The sequence below is a fragment of the Scyliorhinus torazame genome, chromosome 16, assembly GCF_047496885.1.
Source record: "Scyliorhinus torazame isolate Kashiwa2021f chromosome 16, sScyTor2.1, whole genome shotgun sequence".
NCBI lineage: Eukaryota > Metazoa > Chordata > Chondrichthyes > Carcharhiniformes > Scyliorhinidae > Scyliorhinus > Scyliorhinus torazame.
The window spans coordinates 13,611,952-13,626,654 of record NC_092722.1 but is presented as its reverse complement, the minus strand read 5'-3'; the positions used below and the strand labels follow the sequence as shown (position 1 = coordinate 13,626,654).

At 49.1% G+C, this 14,703-nt stretch overlaps 1 protein-coding gene across 6 annotated transcripts in view; it reads right to left on the bottom strand.

The window, feature by feature from the left end:
- Positions 1-14,703, bottom strand: part of agrn (agrin) — a 538,795-nt gene that overhangs the window by 107,129 nt on the left and 416,963 nt on the right. For all 6 annotated transcript variants that reach the window (XM_072477973.1, XM_072477974.1, XM_072477975.1 and 3 more), the window contains 2 exons: positions 4,354-4,548; positions 865-1,065 (listed from right to left, as the gene is read on the bottom strand). In XM_072477973.1, the coding sequence (XP_072334074.1) occupies positions 865-1,065; positions 4,354-4,548 (396 nt within the window). The remainder of the gene's footprint in view (positions 1-864; positions 1,066-4,353; positions 4,549-14,703) is intronic.

Genomic DNA, 14,703 nt, shown 5'->3' with positions numbered 1-14,703 from the left:
GCATTCAAATGGTCATTGGATAGAGATATGGACGATAAGGGAATAGTGTAGATGGGATTTAGAGTGGTTTCACAGGTCGGAGCAACATCGAGGGCCGAAGGGCCTGTACTGCGCTGTAATGTTCTATGTTCTAACTGCTCCCTGAAACGGCCTAGTAAGGCAGTCAGTTCAGCGACGCCAGTGACGCCCACATCCCACCAAAAAACGGAAAGAAAGTTAAACTTTTCACCTGCTGGTCACTCGAACAATCATTTCAGAGCCTCACCACTCACTTCCATACCGCTGGTGGACTGGGCTCGATGAGAAAGAATAACTTTGTGCACTGATAGGTTCAGTCAACCGCATCATCCAAACTCCTCCCGCAATGGGTTGCCTGCCCCACCGATTATTAATAAGGGCTTTTGGCAGAGTGTGGGAGGCCAACAAACCTGTGTTAATAACTCCAGCAATGATTCCCACTGACTGGAACCTAGCCTCTGTGCAGACCGATGAGACCGTCACACAGTCAAAGACTCTGCACCTGGCCATCGCTTTATGAAATAACTTTCAAATGCATTCGAGGGGACTGCTTAGATGCAGATAGTGTACAAACTACACCAGTTAATTTAACATTAGCTCGTAGCAGCTGCACGGAAGATTGGATAGGAATGGACGGATTATATTTCATGGGGCATTAACCTGTGCTTGTTTCAAGTATTTTCTTTTCTTGATAAACAGAATGTGGGGGGGGGGGGGGGGGGAGAGAGAGAGAGAGAGAGAGAGAGAGAGAGAGAGAGAGAGAATGGAGTGTCAAGCTTCCATTTATGGGGTGATGTCAATAACCTGTTCAGGTCTCCACTCTACAGTTGCACACGGGGTACATACCATCATCACAAGGACTCTCTTCCGCGACCTCAATTTTCTTCCTCTGCTGGCAGGAGGCAGACTGCAGGTCACACAGGTGGGTGTACGTGATCCCGTCGCTCCCACAGACTGGCGAGCTGGGCTGGCTCTCACACCGGGGGCAGACACATTGGCCGGCAAGGCACTCCGCCCCAAATAGGCAGATGCTGGCGCCACATTTCCCTAAGAAATGGAACAGACAGGAATGTGAGCAAGCCGGAATATGAAGGAGCTTCTTTATTTTTTTGGCATCAGCCAAGAGGCATCCCTCCACCGGTGATTGAATCATTTTGACTTTTGAGAAGTTAGACGGTCACACCAGATCTATTCTCAAAGAAATCATGGCATCCTAAAGAGCGATGCTGTATAAACTACCAAATGATCTCTCCACTTCTGCGAGAGGTTTTCTTACCTCTTCCAGGGCATTACGTTGCATTGTATTTACAGCACAGCAACATGCCATTTCATCTCACAGGTTTATTACATACCCTTCTATTCCATATAACGTCACTTTGCTACTCACTTCAACCATGTGGTCAGAGCAAAGTTGGAGGAATAATCAAGGGGTTAAATCAACCGGATTGCCATTTACAAACCAAGGCAAATGACAGAGAGCAGATTGCCTCCCAATCTTCTCAGCCTCAACATGGTGTTAGAATGAGCAACAGCTCCACCCAATGCTCAGAGACAAAGGCCGAGATTTCCTGGCACCAGAGGCAACTCCCCATTGGCCGCTGGTGGGATCACCTGGCCCTGCGGCCGGGGAACCCGCCGCGGGGGTCTCCTTTGGCGGGACTGGAAAATCCCGTCGTCGGAAAGGGCTGGAAAATCCTACCCAAACTATTTAAATTACATGATGGAGTGTGGGGGGGGGGGGGGGGATAATGAAATCATAACTATCTGTGCACGTCAGGTTTACGTTTATTAATTTTTTTCTTCACACTCTGTCACTTTTGATTTGTCCCTTTTTTTTTAAGGTGTCTCTCGCCTCACCCCCATCTGACCACCCTCAGCCGAGAGTGTGAACAAGCAGTGACGTGGCGATGGAACTCTTCAAGGTTATACTGTTTTCGGACAAGCTGACAGGTGTCACCCAGGCCACAGACAGCACAAGAAGGCAGCCTTCCTCCGCCAAACCTAAAGTGAATCCTCGGTCAGCAAGGAACCGAGTCAACAACAGGTCTCAACTGGGACAGGCAACACAGGGCCCCAACCCACGAGCAGTCAGAGGGAAAGGAGCCTGGTTGCTGGTTGATGCTGAACCTCCTCCTTTTTATTGGATACATGTTATGCTCCCTCCTCCCCATTCTTCAAGGAAGTCTGACTGAAGCTTTACCGCATTTAAAAGGTACTTTCCGTACCATTTGCGACAAACTCCAGTGTCTGCAATGATCGGAGTAACTTGCTGCAATGGTTGATGTTCTCAATCCTCGAGGAGGTTACATGACACAGTACAGGATTTGTTTATTAAACTCAGCTGAGGAGGAACGTGATCAAAAACACATACGTTATAATTTACATTTAAATAGACGGCCTCTTGGTTGATAATGAAATGTGAAAATAGATGTTAGGAGAGGACACTGCAGCCAGCTCAGTTCTCAGGTGGGCCCCATTTAAAAGGGAATCGTCTTCACCAAAATGCATTCTTTCATCCATTTCGAAAATGCTAAATCTAAATATTATAATTATACATTGTTGCACTACTTAAGTGTCTATTATTGACGTGTTGAACAGAACATTAAAACGTGGACACACCTACCTGCTCAGGTGGATGTAAAAGCTCCCCTGACACTGTTTCGAAGAAGTACAGAGGCACTATCCTCCAACATTTACTCTGCGTCGGCTATCCCTCGATTTGAGGGTGATGTCCACTCAGGGTCATGGGTTGCTGCCGCGTGTCCTCAAGTAACTGAGCACGTGACGCAATGGTTAGCACTGCTGCCTCATGGCGACGAGGACCCGGGGTCGATCCCGGCCCCGGGTCACTATCTGTGTGGAGTCTGCACATTCTCCCCATGTCTGCGTGGGTCTCACCCCCACAACCCAAAGATGTGGAGGGTAGGTGGATTGGCTGCGCTAAATTGCCCCTTAATTGGGGGGGAAAAAAAGAATTGGGTATTCTAAATTTTTTTTTTTTTTTAAAGATCTTTGGGAAGATGGGGTAGGAATTCCCCCCAGGGAGCGGAGAGCAGGAGCTTCTTGCTTTTCTTTCCTTCTCTGCCACTGCTCTGAGTCATCATGAAGGAGCCGGGACTCAGAGTGTGATACAGCTTGTCGGACAGGATTTTGCCGTTTTGAACGATGGGTGACAAGCTCCTTCCAGTCATTCACATCAATGTTTGCAGAGTCTCAAGGAGAGCGTCAGAGTGTCTTTGTAGTTGTTGCCTTTGTTCTCCCCGGGAACGTTGGCCATTTGAGAAAAAGGAATCAGACCAATATTTACCCCTCAATCAGCATCACAAAAAAGATGAGCAGGTTGCTATCACATTCCTGTTTTGAGAGCTTCCTGTGTGCAAATTAAATGCCGCGTTTCCTTGACTACGACAGTGAGTACATAGTAAAGTGTACTTTACTACCGTGAAAGTGCATTAGAACATCCTGAGATTGCTAAGGCTCTTATATAAATGCAAGTCTTCATTTCGTATGCAGCTGTCAGGAGTTAGTACAGGAACAGATCCCTGCTACCCCCCAGCCAGCTAAGTGTGTGAAACACGTCCGAGGAAATAAGCTACAGCATGGACTCTGAAAGTGCAATTCTGTTTGGCTACTGGGCTATTCAGCAAACTAGATGCTTTTAAAGAATTAACGACACATTCACCGCACTTCAGTAAACCTTTCACGAGAACTCGCACAAACATGGACTTCAATAATAACCAAATAACATTCATCTCCCTAAACCATTCGGCGACTCTGCTGATGCATCAAGGACCTAATGTGTTTTGCCAGCCGTGAGAGGAAGACGTTGCTCAAAACACAAGACCGTAAAAATGTGAGAATGTTATGAACATAAAACAACCAAAATCAGAACGAGCTCAAGACACTTTATTTGGAACATCACTCAATCCCTGCAGTCATCATTAATAATAAAATCCTTCAAAAATATTTGGTGCCTTACCACTTTGAATTGACTCAAAGTGCTTCATGTGATGGATTATTTTTGGATTATAGTGACAATTATTGTTAAGTAAACTGCAGCAAGAATTCTGAATTAACAACTTTCCGCAAGCAGTAATGAGATAAACAACCATTGAAATGTGCTTTATGATAATTGACGATTGGGCAGGTCAGGTGTGTGTGTGGGGAGGGGGGGGGGAATGTTGTCCTAGATGCTAGGAAAGGTCATCTTCAAATAGTGCCACAGGATGGTTGGCGCCCATGTGAACTACTCAAGGCTGAACCACAAGTTAGGATTATGGCCTCGCAACTCACTCCCGGGCCACTCTCCGTAAAAGGCAACACAAGAGGACTTACTGCACTCTCCCTGGGCTGCTACTTGGATATCTGTTTGCTTGGTGCAGGACTGAACATGCAGATCGCATTCGTTCGTGTACGTCCTGCCGTCTGTGCCACACACCAGCTGCTCAGAGCTGACACATTCTGTAGAGCAAAGACACTTTCCTGTCTCTGCCTCGCAAATGGCACCAAATTGGCAGTTTCCACAGTGATCTGGAAGCAAACAAAAAACATGATGGCATCACCCAAAAGCCAAAGTTATCCTTTCCTTGTGTGTAGATCAGCACCAAAAAAAATGAAACAACACAAACGTACAAATTAGCAGTCGGCAAGTACGTACAGAAACTGTGGTAAGGTATACTGGGAATGTGCAGGTATCTATTATTCTCTTACATCCCTGTTTTCAACTCTTTAGGATAATTTCAGTGCTGCTGCAGGAAGCAAAATGCCTGTCCGACAACAATAATAAGTTCACGGAGAGAGTTGGTATTATTAGCAGGGCGATGATGCAGTACAGAAACAGCCATTCAGCCCGACAGTTCCTTGCCAGTGTTTATGCACCACACAAGTCCCCTCCCACCCAAATTCATGTAATCCTTACAGCCCTTTCTGCCGCATTTTTAAAAATGCGTTCGATGTGGGTGTCGCTGGCGGAACCATCATGTATTGCCCATCCCTAACTGCCCCCGAACTGAGTGGAGTCAATCCCAGTGGTGTGGACCTGGAGCCACATGTAGGATGACTGATTTCCTTCCCTAAAAGGGCATTCGTGAACCAGATGGGTTTTTAGGCCAATCGACAATGGGTTAATCACTGGACTTTCAATTCCAGATTTTTACTAAATTCAAATTTCAGCATCTGCCCTGGTGGGATTCGAACCCGGGTCCCTTGAGTATTACCCAGAGTCTCTGGATTACTAATCCAGTGGCAGTACCACTAATGCCACTGCCTCCCCTGTATTTATCTGGTTTCATCCATGCTATCCGTCTCATCCACTGCAGGTGATAATGATACATACCAACTAATTGGAGCACCCGTTCCAAATGCAGGCTCTACTATGAAAGATTTATGAGGTGACTGTCAGCTATGCCTTGATATGCTTAAGAACAAGTATAATGACAGGAAAGATATGGATGAAGCAGGCCATTTGATCAATCTAATCAGCAGAAAGGCCCATAGTTCTTCTATCAAGGCACACAGCTGCCGTTTAAATAATTTAATGGCTTTTACCATCTCCACAGCTCCCAGGGAGATCACTGCGCAGCCCTCTGAATGGGGAAAGTATGGACCAGCCTGAAAACTAGATAGAAATTTATTGTGTGCATACAGTCATAGAGGGAATTCACACCTTTAACTAATCGCAGCATGCCAGCACAGTGGTTAGCACTGTGGCTTCACAGCGCCAGGGTCCCAGGTTCGATTCCCGGGTTGGGTCACTGTCTGTGCGGAGTCTGCACGCTCTCCCCGTGTCTGCGTGGGTTTCCCCCGGGTGCTCCGGCTTCCTCCCACAGTCCAAAGATGTGCAGGTTAGGTGGATTGGCCGTGATAAATTGCCCTTAGTGTCCAAAAAAGGTTAGGAGGGGCTATTGGGTTACGGGGAGAGGGTGGAAGTGAGGGCTTAAGTGGGCCGGTGCAGAGTCGATGGGCCGAATGGCCTCCTTCTGCACTTTACGTTCTATGTTCTATGTAACCGTGTGAGGACCCTTGGCTTTATAGAAATTAAGCTGCAAGCTGAAATAGTGAAATTCATTTACATCACTGACTCCTGTGCCAAGCAGAAACCGATAGAAATGGCACATTTTTATAGGGCTTTCCACAACCACGAGACGCCCCAAGCACTTTTCTAACGAATGAAGTACATTTTGAAATAAAACGGAAAAGGCTGGATAAACCCAGCAGATTTGGCAGCATCTGTGGAGATAGCGGCAAACAGTGAGAATACAGAGTGTGTTAAAGGGAGCAACTGGCCAGCTAGGGACAGGTGGCCTCGTGGGGGGGGGGGTGGCCTCGTGGGGGTTGGGTGTATATGAGGTGTTGTTCTTCCTGTTTAGGGCGGCACGGTGGCGCAGTGGTTAGCACTGCTGTCTCACACGCCGAGGATCCGGGTTTGATCCTGGCCCCGGGTCACTGCCCGTGTGGAGTTTGAAAATTCCCCCCATGTCTCACCCCCACAACCCAAACATGTGCAGGGTAGGTGGATTGGCCACGCTAAAAATGAATTGGGTACTCAAAAATCTTTTTTTTTAAAGTTGTTCTTCCAGTTTGCGTTTGGCATTGTTGGAGCCTTGCGGCAGGTCGAGGATGGACACGGGGGCCTGAGAGCAAGATGCTGAGTGGAAACAGCAAGTGACCAGAAGGTTGAGGTCATGCTTGCAGACGGAGTCATAGAGCTTTACAGCACAGCAAGGGGTACTTTGGTCCATCGGGTCTGTGCTGGCCATCCAGCGAGGGCGTTCCGCCAAGCGATCACCCGGCCTGCGTTTAGTCTCCCCAGTGTAGGGGGGACCTTTTTGAAGTCTAGTCACTGATGCAATGGCGGATACTGGAGACGTTTGGACTTCCAGGTATAGATGTTGCTTCACCAAAAAGCACAAAGCATTGACTTGAACCTCAGCCACCGCTATCGCGAAGGAACCCGCTGCATTGAAGAACCGGCAGCCATTCACCTATACCTATTTTAACCAAGTTTTATTTTTTTTCCCATTCCAGAGTGAGTATCTCTCACCACAATGCACTAACCCTTCTGGAAGGAAACAGCTCCCGAAATAGGTCACTGACCCCCCCCCCCCCAACAAATTAATTCAGTCATATTCATAACTAGCTGGAGATATTAATTGAGAGCGGCAAGTCCTATTATTTCAAACCCTTCTCAAGCTTACGCGTCCATGAATGCAAGCATAAAAATGGATTCAAATTTGCAATAACGTAGTTTGTGAATCCATTCATTGGTTTGATTCGATCTTGAATCCGCATCACTCACCAGAATCCAAACAAATTGCATTAAATTTATGGAGACTTGAGAGCTGATAAGAGAGGACTGGTACTGCTGTCTCTTATTGTGCAGAGACGTTTTGGAGAGGGATGTAAAGTGGTATCTAAAAAGGGAAATCTATCAGGCCCTGGTCATGCCCAATGCTCATCAGTAAAGTGTAGGCATGTTGCCTAGGATTTTTCCATTGTGCATCACTGTGACAACATGAAAATATGAGAACACGCCAGTGTAATATTGTTTTTGCTTCCCACATCAGCTGCCAATTAAATGCCGAATCTTGGGGGGCAGTTTTACATGCTTAAGCAGATGCCCGCAGATGCACTAACTCATGTCACGGTGCTCTTTCCGAGGGCTGGTGCAGACTCGATGGGCCGAATGGCCTCCTTCTGCACTGTAAATTCTATGATTCTATGTCGGCCTCTCACAGCCAGCCGACAGTCCATCCGTCTGAGCTTTATTAGGACCCGGGTCTCAGGAGGTGAAAGGTCAGTTCAGAGGCCACTTCGCTACCTTGTTCTTTCCCCATCTCTGGAGAGATGGAATTTAATGAAACGATTCCCTCCAGATCAGCTGATCCCCTATACAGGCGTGATCCAGTTCAAGGTTATGCTTGCTCAATTGCAATATCCATTTGTACATTTAAATTAAGGTCATCTCATGTTCAAATATAATGGTTCTATATCAGCATCACCTGTCTCCTGAATTATAGAGATAGCTATTTCAATAGCATCGCAGACTCTTTATTAAGGAGTGTTATTGATAACACACTCAGCTCTGCACTAAAATTGCAGAGAGATTAATAATCGTACGTGACAATGGGTAGAAATTGGATTCAATATAAAACCTTAATGGAATGTCATTGTGCTTGCTCCACACAATAAGCTATAGAAGCCAGCTTGGCACAGGTTCGACAAGTCGGCCATAATTCACATTAACAGAATATTATACATCAAATGGAAAGATTAAACAGTTTCACGGCGAAAATGGGAAAGCAGCAAATTGAAAAAAGAAAAGACACATTTTAGTGGAAATAACTCAGCTCATAAAATGAGGAACAGCCACAGGCTATTCTCCCCCTCTCCGCCGAGAATAGTTGCTGATGGCGAAACTTCGCGAAATCATTCAAAATCAATTGAACTATGAGGAGAAACAAAAGGTACATTCAATCGTTCAAAGGAAAATATCTGAATGAAAATGGTTTCCCGGGCGTCACGGTGGCGCAGTGGTTAGCACTGCTGCCTACAGCGCTGAGGACCCGGGTTCGATCCCGACCCTGGGTCACTGTCCGTGCGGAGTTTGCGCGTTCTCCCCGTGTCTGCGTGGGTTTCGCCCCCACAACCCAAAGGTATGCTGGGTAGGTGGATTGGCCACGCTAAATTGCTCCTTAATTGGGAAAAAAATAATTGGGTACTCTAAATTTATAATTAAAAAAAGAAAGTGGTTTCCCACAGGTTTACCGGCTGTGCAAACAACTGATCAAACAAAATATGTGAATGTATATCAATCACTGTGGCTTTAAGCAGCAGCCAGTACTTGGTAGGTAAGTAAGTCAACTATGAAGTTTGAAAGAAACCTTGGTCGATCCTTGAATCGATTCTCTTGTTAGTAGTGATCTAGATCATCTCAGCCAGGGCAGCATTTGGGATCGAGGAGTTATGTGATCCACCCATGGTTCCGGGCTTGACACATTGGAGCAAAAAGAAATTGGGACGGAAATCTATTGTTACAATGGGGGCAATTTTAACCTATTCCGTCCATCAGGAAACCATGAGATCGCTGGCCAGTGGGAACAAATGGAACCGCTAGGTAGGAACTTGACAGGACCGGGTGCAAAGTGGGTTTGACACAAAGCCCAATTTTGATCTCCACTGAAGTCAAAGTGAACCATTGGACTGGGTTTAAAAATCAGTATGCTCCATAATCTCACTGGTTTTCCACCCAATGAGTTCTGTTCAAAGCTTCCGGTTGCGGCTATGCGGAGCTAAGTCGCACATTTGGCAGCTCCCGCTAAACCGGACCTTTGGGCTCTTTTCAGGGCCCCCAACGGCACTTTTTCGACGTTTCCCGGTGTGGGAAGGAGATTACAATAGTTCCCCGACAGTGTATGGCTTGGACCAGGAGCGGGGCGACTAAAAAAGTGGTGGTGGACCCAAAGAAGGTGCGAGGGAAGAAGAGCAAGATGGCGGCGGGTGGGGACCAGGCAGCGTGGATGCAGTGGGCGCAGGAGGTTATCCAGCGCTGCTTCAGGGAGATTAAAGTGGACCTGCTGGAGCCGATGAAGGCTTCTATCGACAAGCTGCTGGAGACCCAGACGGCCCAGGGGGTGGCGATCCGCGAGGTCCGACAAAAGGTCTCCGACAACGAGGACGAGATCTTAGGCCTTGCGGTAAAGGTGGAGGCTCACGAGGCGCTCCACAAGAAATGGCAGGAGCGGTTCGAGGAGATGGAGAATCGGTCGAGGCGGAAGAATTTGCGGATTCTGGAGGGGCTGGAGGGGCCGGACGTGGGGGCCTATGTGGTCACCATGTTGAACTCGCTGATGGGAGCGGGGTCCTTCCAGGGGCCTCTGGAGCTGGAAGGGGCCTATAGAGTGCTGGCGAGGAGGCCCAAGGCTAACGAGCCGCCACGGGCGGAGCTGGTGCGGTTTCATTGGTTCGCTGATCGGGAGTGTGTGCTCAGGTGGGGCAAGAAAGAGAGGAGCAGCAGGTGGGAGAACACAGAGGTTCGAATATACCAGGACTGGAGTGCGGAGGTGGTGAAGAAGAGGGCCGGGTACAATCGGGCGAAGGCGGTGCTGCACAGAAAGGGGGTGAAGTTTGGCATGCTGCAGCCGGCGCGACTGTGGGTCACCTACAAGTCCTGGCACCATTATTTTCAGTCTCCGGAGGAGGCGTGGGCCTTTGTTCAGGTCGAGAAACTGGATACAAACTGAGGGTCGGGATGGGTGGTCAGGGATTGCTGTTGGGATGTTACACTTTGAGGGGGGGTTCTTTGCTCTTATTTCTGTTTGGTTTGATGAGGGTGGTTAGGGTGGGTTGGGCACTGTTTTAGTTGGGTCTGTCAGGCGGGCTCTTGGAGGGGGGTAAGTAAATGGAGTCGGGGTGATGGCCGGTAGGGGGGATGGGGCCTTGCGGGGAGGGTGAGGCCCGAGTCGGGGGTGAGGGGACTGGGCCTGTAAAAGAAGCGGGAACAGAGGAGGCGGGGCCGGGCAGGTGGAAAGCGCGGGCTTTTTCCCACGCTGAAGGCTGGAGGGGGCGGGGCCGGGGCAGGGAAGCGAGGATTGTTTCCCGCGCTTGGGATGGAAGGGGGAGGCGGAGAGCCTGTGGATGGGTAATGGACGAGGAGGATATGTCCCACAATGGGAGGAGTCGAAGGAGAGGCGGGAGTAGCTGGGGTCAGCAGGAGTCAGCTGACTTGCGGGAATGCAATGGGGGGGGGGGGGGGGGGTAAAGCAGCTAGGAGGGATCGGGGACCGGGTTGCTGTTGCTACGGTCAAGGGGGAGCTGGAGCGAGTAGAGGGGGTTGGGACGGGGGTCTGCCGCCGTGGGGAACGGGCCGGGCGTGGGGTGCGGGCGCGTGGCTGGCCAAGGAGGGGTTATGGCTAGTCGGCGGGGGAGGGGAAGCCCCCCGATCCGTCTGATAACCTGGAATGTAAGCGGACTGAACGAGCCGGTCAAGCGGGCCCGGGTGCTCGCGCGCCTGAAGGTGCTGAAGGCGGATGTGGTCATGCTCCAGGAGACACACCTGAAGGTGGCAGACCAGGTAAGATTGAGGAAGGGGTGGGTAGGTCAGGTGTTTCTCTCAAGGTTGGATGCCAAAAATCGGGGGGTGGCGATCTTGGTGGGAAAGAAGGTGTCGTTCGAGGCGCCGAGCATTGTGACAGACAATGGCGGCAGGTACATAATGGTAAGTGGTAAGTTGCAGGGAGAGAGGGTGGTGCTGGTCAATGTGTATGCCCCGAACTGGGACGATGCGGGTTTTATGCGGCGCATGTTGGGTCGGATCCCGGACTTGGAAATGGGGGGCCTGATAATGGAGGGGGGGGGACTTTAACACGGTGTTGGATCCGGCACTGGATCGCTCCAGGTCTAGGACAGGTAGGAAGCCGGTGGCGGCTAAAGTGCTGAGGGGGTTTATGGACCAGATGAGAGGGGTGGACCCTTGGAGATTTGCAAGGCCGGGGGCTAGGGAACTTTCATTCTTCTCGCATGTTCATAAGGCTTATTCCCGGATCGACTTCTTTATTATGAGTAGGGCGCTGATAGCGAGAGTAGAGGATACCGAGTACTCGGCGATAGCCATTTCGGATCACGCCCCGCATTGGGTAGACCTACAGCTGGGGGAGGAGAGGGACCAGCGCCCGCTGTGGCGCTTGGAGGTGGGGCTGTTGGCGGACGAGGAGGTGAGTGAGCGGGTCCGAAGAAGCATAGAGAGATACCTGGAGGCCAACGATAACGGGGAGGTCCGAGTGGGGATGGTATGGGAGGCGCTTTGCCCCCGACGATGTCCCGGGCACTGATCTCCTTGATCCTGAAGCGGGACAAGAATCCCCTGCAGTGTGGGTCTTACAGGCCGATTTCGGTGTTAAATGTAGATGCCAAGGTGCTGGCGAAGGTCTTAGCCACGAGAATTGAGGATTGTGTGCCGCAGGTGATCCACGAAGACCAGACGGGATTCGTGAAGGGGAGGCAGTTGAACGCGAATGTGCGGAGGCTCCTGAACGTTATTATGATGCCGGCGAGGGAGAGGGAGGCGGAGATAGTGGTGACGATGGACGCCGAGAAGGCCTTCGATAGGGTAGAGTGGGGGTACTTGTGGGAGGTGCTGAAGAGGTTCGGGTTTGGGAAGGGGTTTGTCAGGTGGATTAGGTTGTTGTACGAGGTCCCGATGGCGAGTGTGGCCACGAACAAGAGGAGGTCTGAGTACTTTCGGTTGCATCGAGGGACGAGGCAGGGGTGTCCCCTGTCCCCCCTGCTCTTCGCACTGAATTGTGGAGAATCCCGCCGCAGGTTCTTCATTTGCGATTTTATTACGCCTATTCTGAAAATGCATTTTCACCTCAGTGCTGGGACACAGTTAAAGGCATTTTACACAGAACCAGACTCTGCCTCCTGTAATTTGAAATTGCTTGTTGTCTTTACTGGTTCCATTCTCACATCTATTACAATAACGATCACAAAAGTTCATCAGAAAACAGAAAATTGAACGGTATAAACGTCCCTGCATTTACCGTCACTATTTCTCGCATTGTTTCTCAAATTTAGCAACTACATTTGGGGGTACAGGCCCAATTCGGTTTCTTTTTTTAAATATAAATTTAGAGTACCCAATTCATTTTTTCCCAATTAAGGGGCAATTTAGCGTGGCCAATCCACCTACCCTGCACATCTTTGGGTTGTGGGGGCGAAACCCACGCAGACACGGGGAGAATGTGCAAACTCCACACGGACAGTGACCCAGAGCCGGGATCGAACCTGGGACCTCGGCGCCATGAGGCAGCAGTGTTAACCCACTGCACCACCGTGCTGCCCTTCTTTTACCAAAGCTGCTACGGCCCAAACTATTCAATAAGTTTAGTTATAATGGATCCCACACATTTATTTCCATATCACATTCTACCGTTGCTCTTAATTCTGAGCTCCTAATTCGTTCCAAGTTCAGTCTGACATCACATCTGCACTGTCAGTTCTGCCGGTTCATGGCCATTGTCAACTCTGGATAATGAGTTTCTATTCCATTATTCCCCTCATTATCACTGTCGTTCTACATCAATCTAATGCAACACCTTCCAATAGAAAATACAGTAAAATCAAAGCTCCTGGAAGCTCAATTACAGCGGGAGCTGCCAGAAATGACTTAATTTATAGGGATTGTACAGCAAAAATGTTTGTTCTTGAATGTTTTTTGCACTGTAGTGAAGTGATGGGAGATCATTACCACTTCTAACTTTACAGTAGAAGTGAAAGCGGAGCCCACTGAATGTCACAACTTGGAAAACATGGACCCGCTAAACCAATTCCAATCACATTTAGGGTCCGATTGCTGCTGTTGCTTCTTCTAAACTCATCCTTAAAGAACCTCACCGCTGATGTCTGTCAAGTGGAGGCCTCTGAAAAGAATGCACTGCACGTTCTCTCTCAGTGTGGTGTCCTCCTTGCCCAAGGGTTGCTAGACATGGCTCAAGCCATGATATCATTGTGGGGGAAGGACAGGAGATGGGACCCTACAACTGTGTCAGCTGGTATGAGGATTCAACCCACACTGTTGGACTTATTCTGCGTCACACTCGAGCCATCTAGCTGTTTGTCCGTAAGACCATAAGACGTAGGAGCAGAAGTAGGTCATTGGCCCAACGATCCTGCTAGCCCGTTCAATGAGGTCATGACTGATCTGATGTGACAATCCTCAAGTCCATTTCCCCGCCTTATCCCCATAACCCTTGATTCCTTTACCGATTAAAAATCTGTCCACCTCATGCTTGAATTTACATAATGACCCAGCCTCTACAGCCCTCTGTGGTAAAGAATTCCACAGATTCCCTATCCTCTAAGAGAAGAAATTCCTCCTCGTCTCTGTCTTAAGTGGGTGACCCCCTATTCTGAGGTTATGCCCTCTGCTCCTTGACACTCCCACAACGGGAAACAACCTCTCAGCATCTACCCTGTCAAGTCCTCTGCGTATCCTACAAGTCTCAATGAGGTCACTTCTCATTCGTCTGAACTCCAATGAGTACAGGCCCAACTTCTCCTCAGAGGAAAATCCCTCCATACCTTTTAGCAAATAAATTTAGAGTACCCAATTATTTTTTCTCCAACTAAGGGCCAATTTAGCGTGGCCAATCCACCTAACCTGCGCATCTTTGGGTTGTGGGGGTGAAACCCACGCAGACACGGGTAGAATGTGCGAACTCCACACGGACAGTGACCCAGGGCCGGGCTTCAAACCTGGGTCCTCAGTGCCGCTGCAGTTCCCAGTGCTAACTACTGCGCCACATGAAAATCCCTCCATACCTGGGATCAACCTAGTGAACCTTCTCTGGCCTGCCTCCAATGCCAGTCTATCTTTCCTTAGGTAAGGGGACCAAAACTGTACACAGTATTCCAGGTTAATCAACCCTTTCCTGTCCATTAGGTCAAGCATATAAAGTCAGAGGTACAAAACAAAGGTTTCCAAACTCTAATTTATCAGGATAGAATTAATTTTGACACGATTGTGCCTGTCAATGAATTGGAGAAAGGGTGTGACTTAGGCAGTGACTGAGAGGAGAAATTACCCATTTTGGCCAGGAGTTGTGGCAGCTATCCTAAATTTACTGAAGTTGGATGAGTCCGGACAGGGTTTGGGCTTTTGGTTTGGGGTCCCAAATCTGGGGGTCA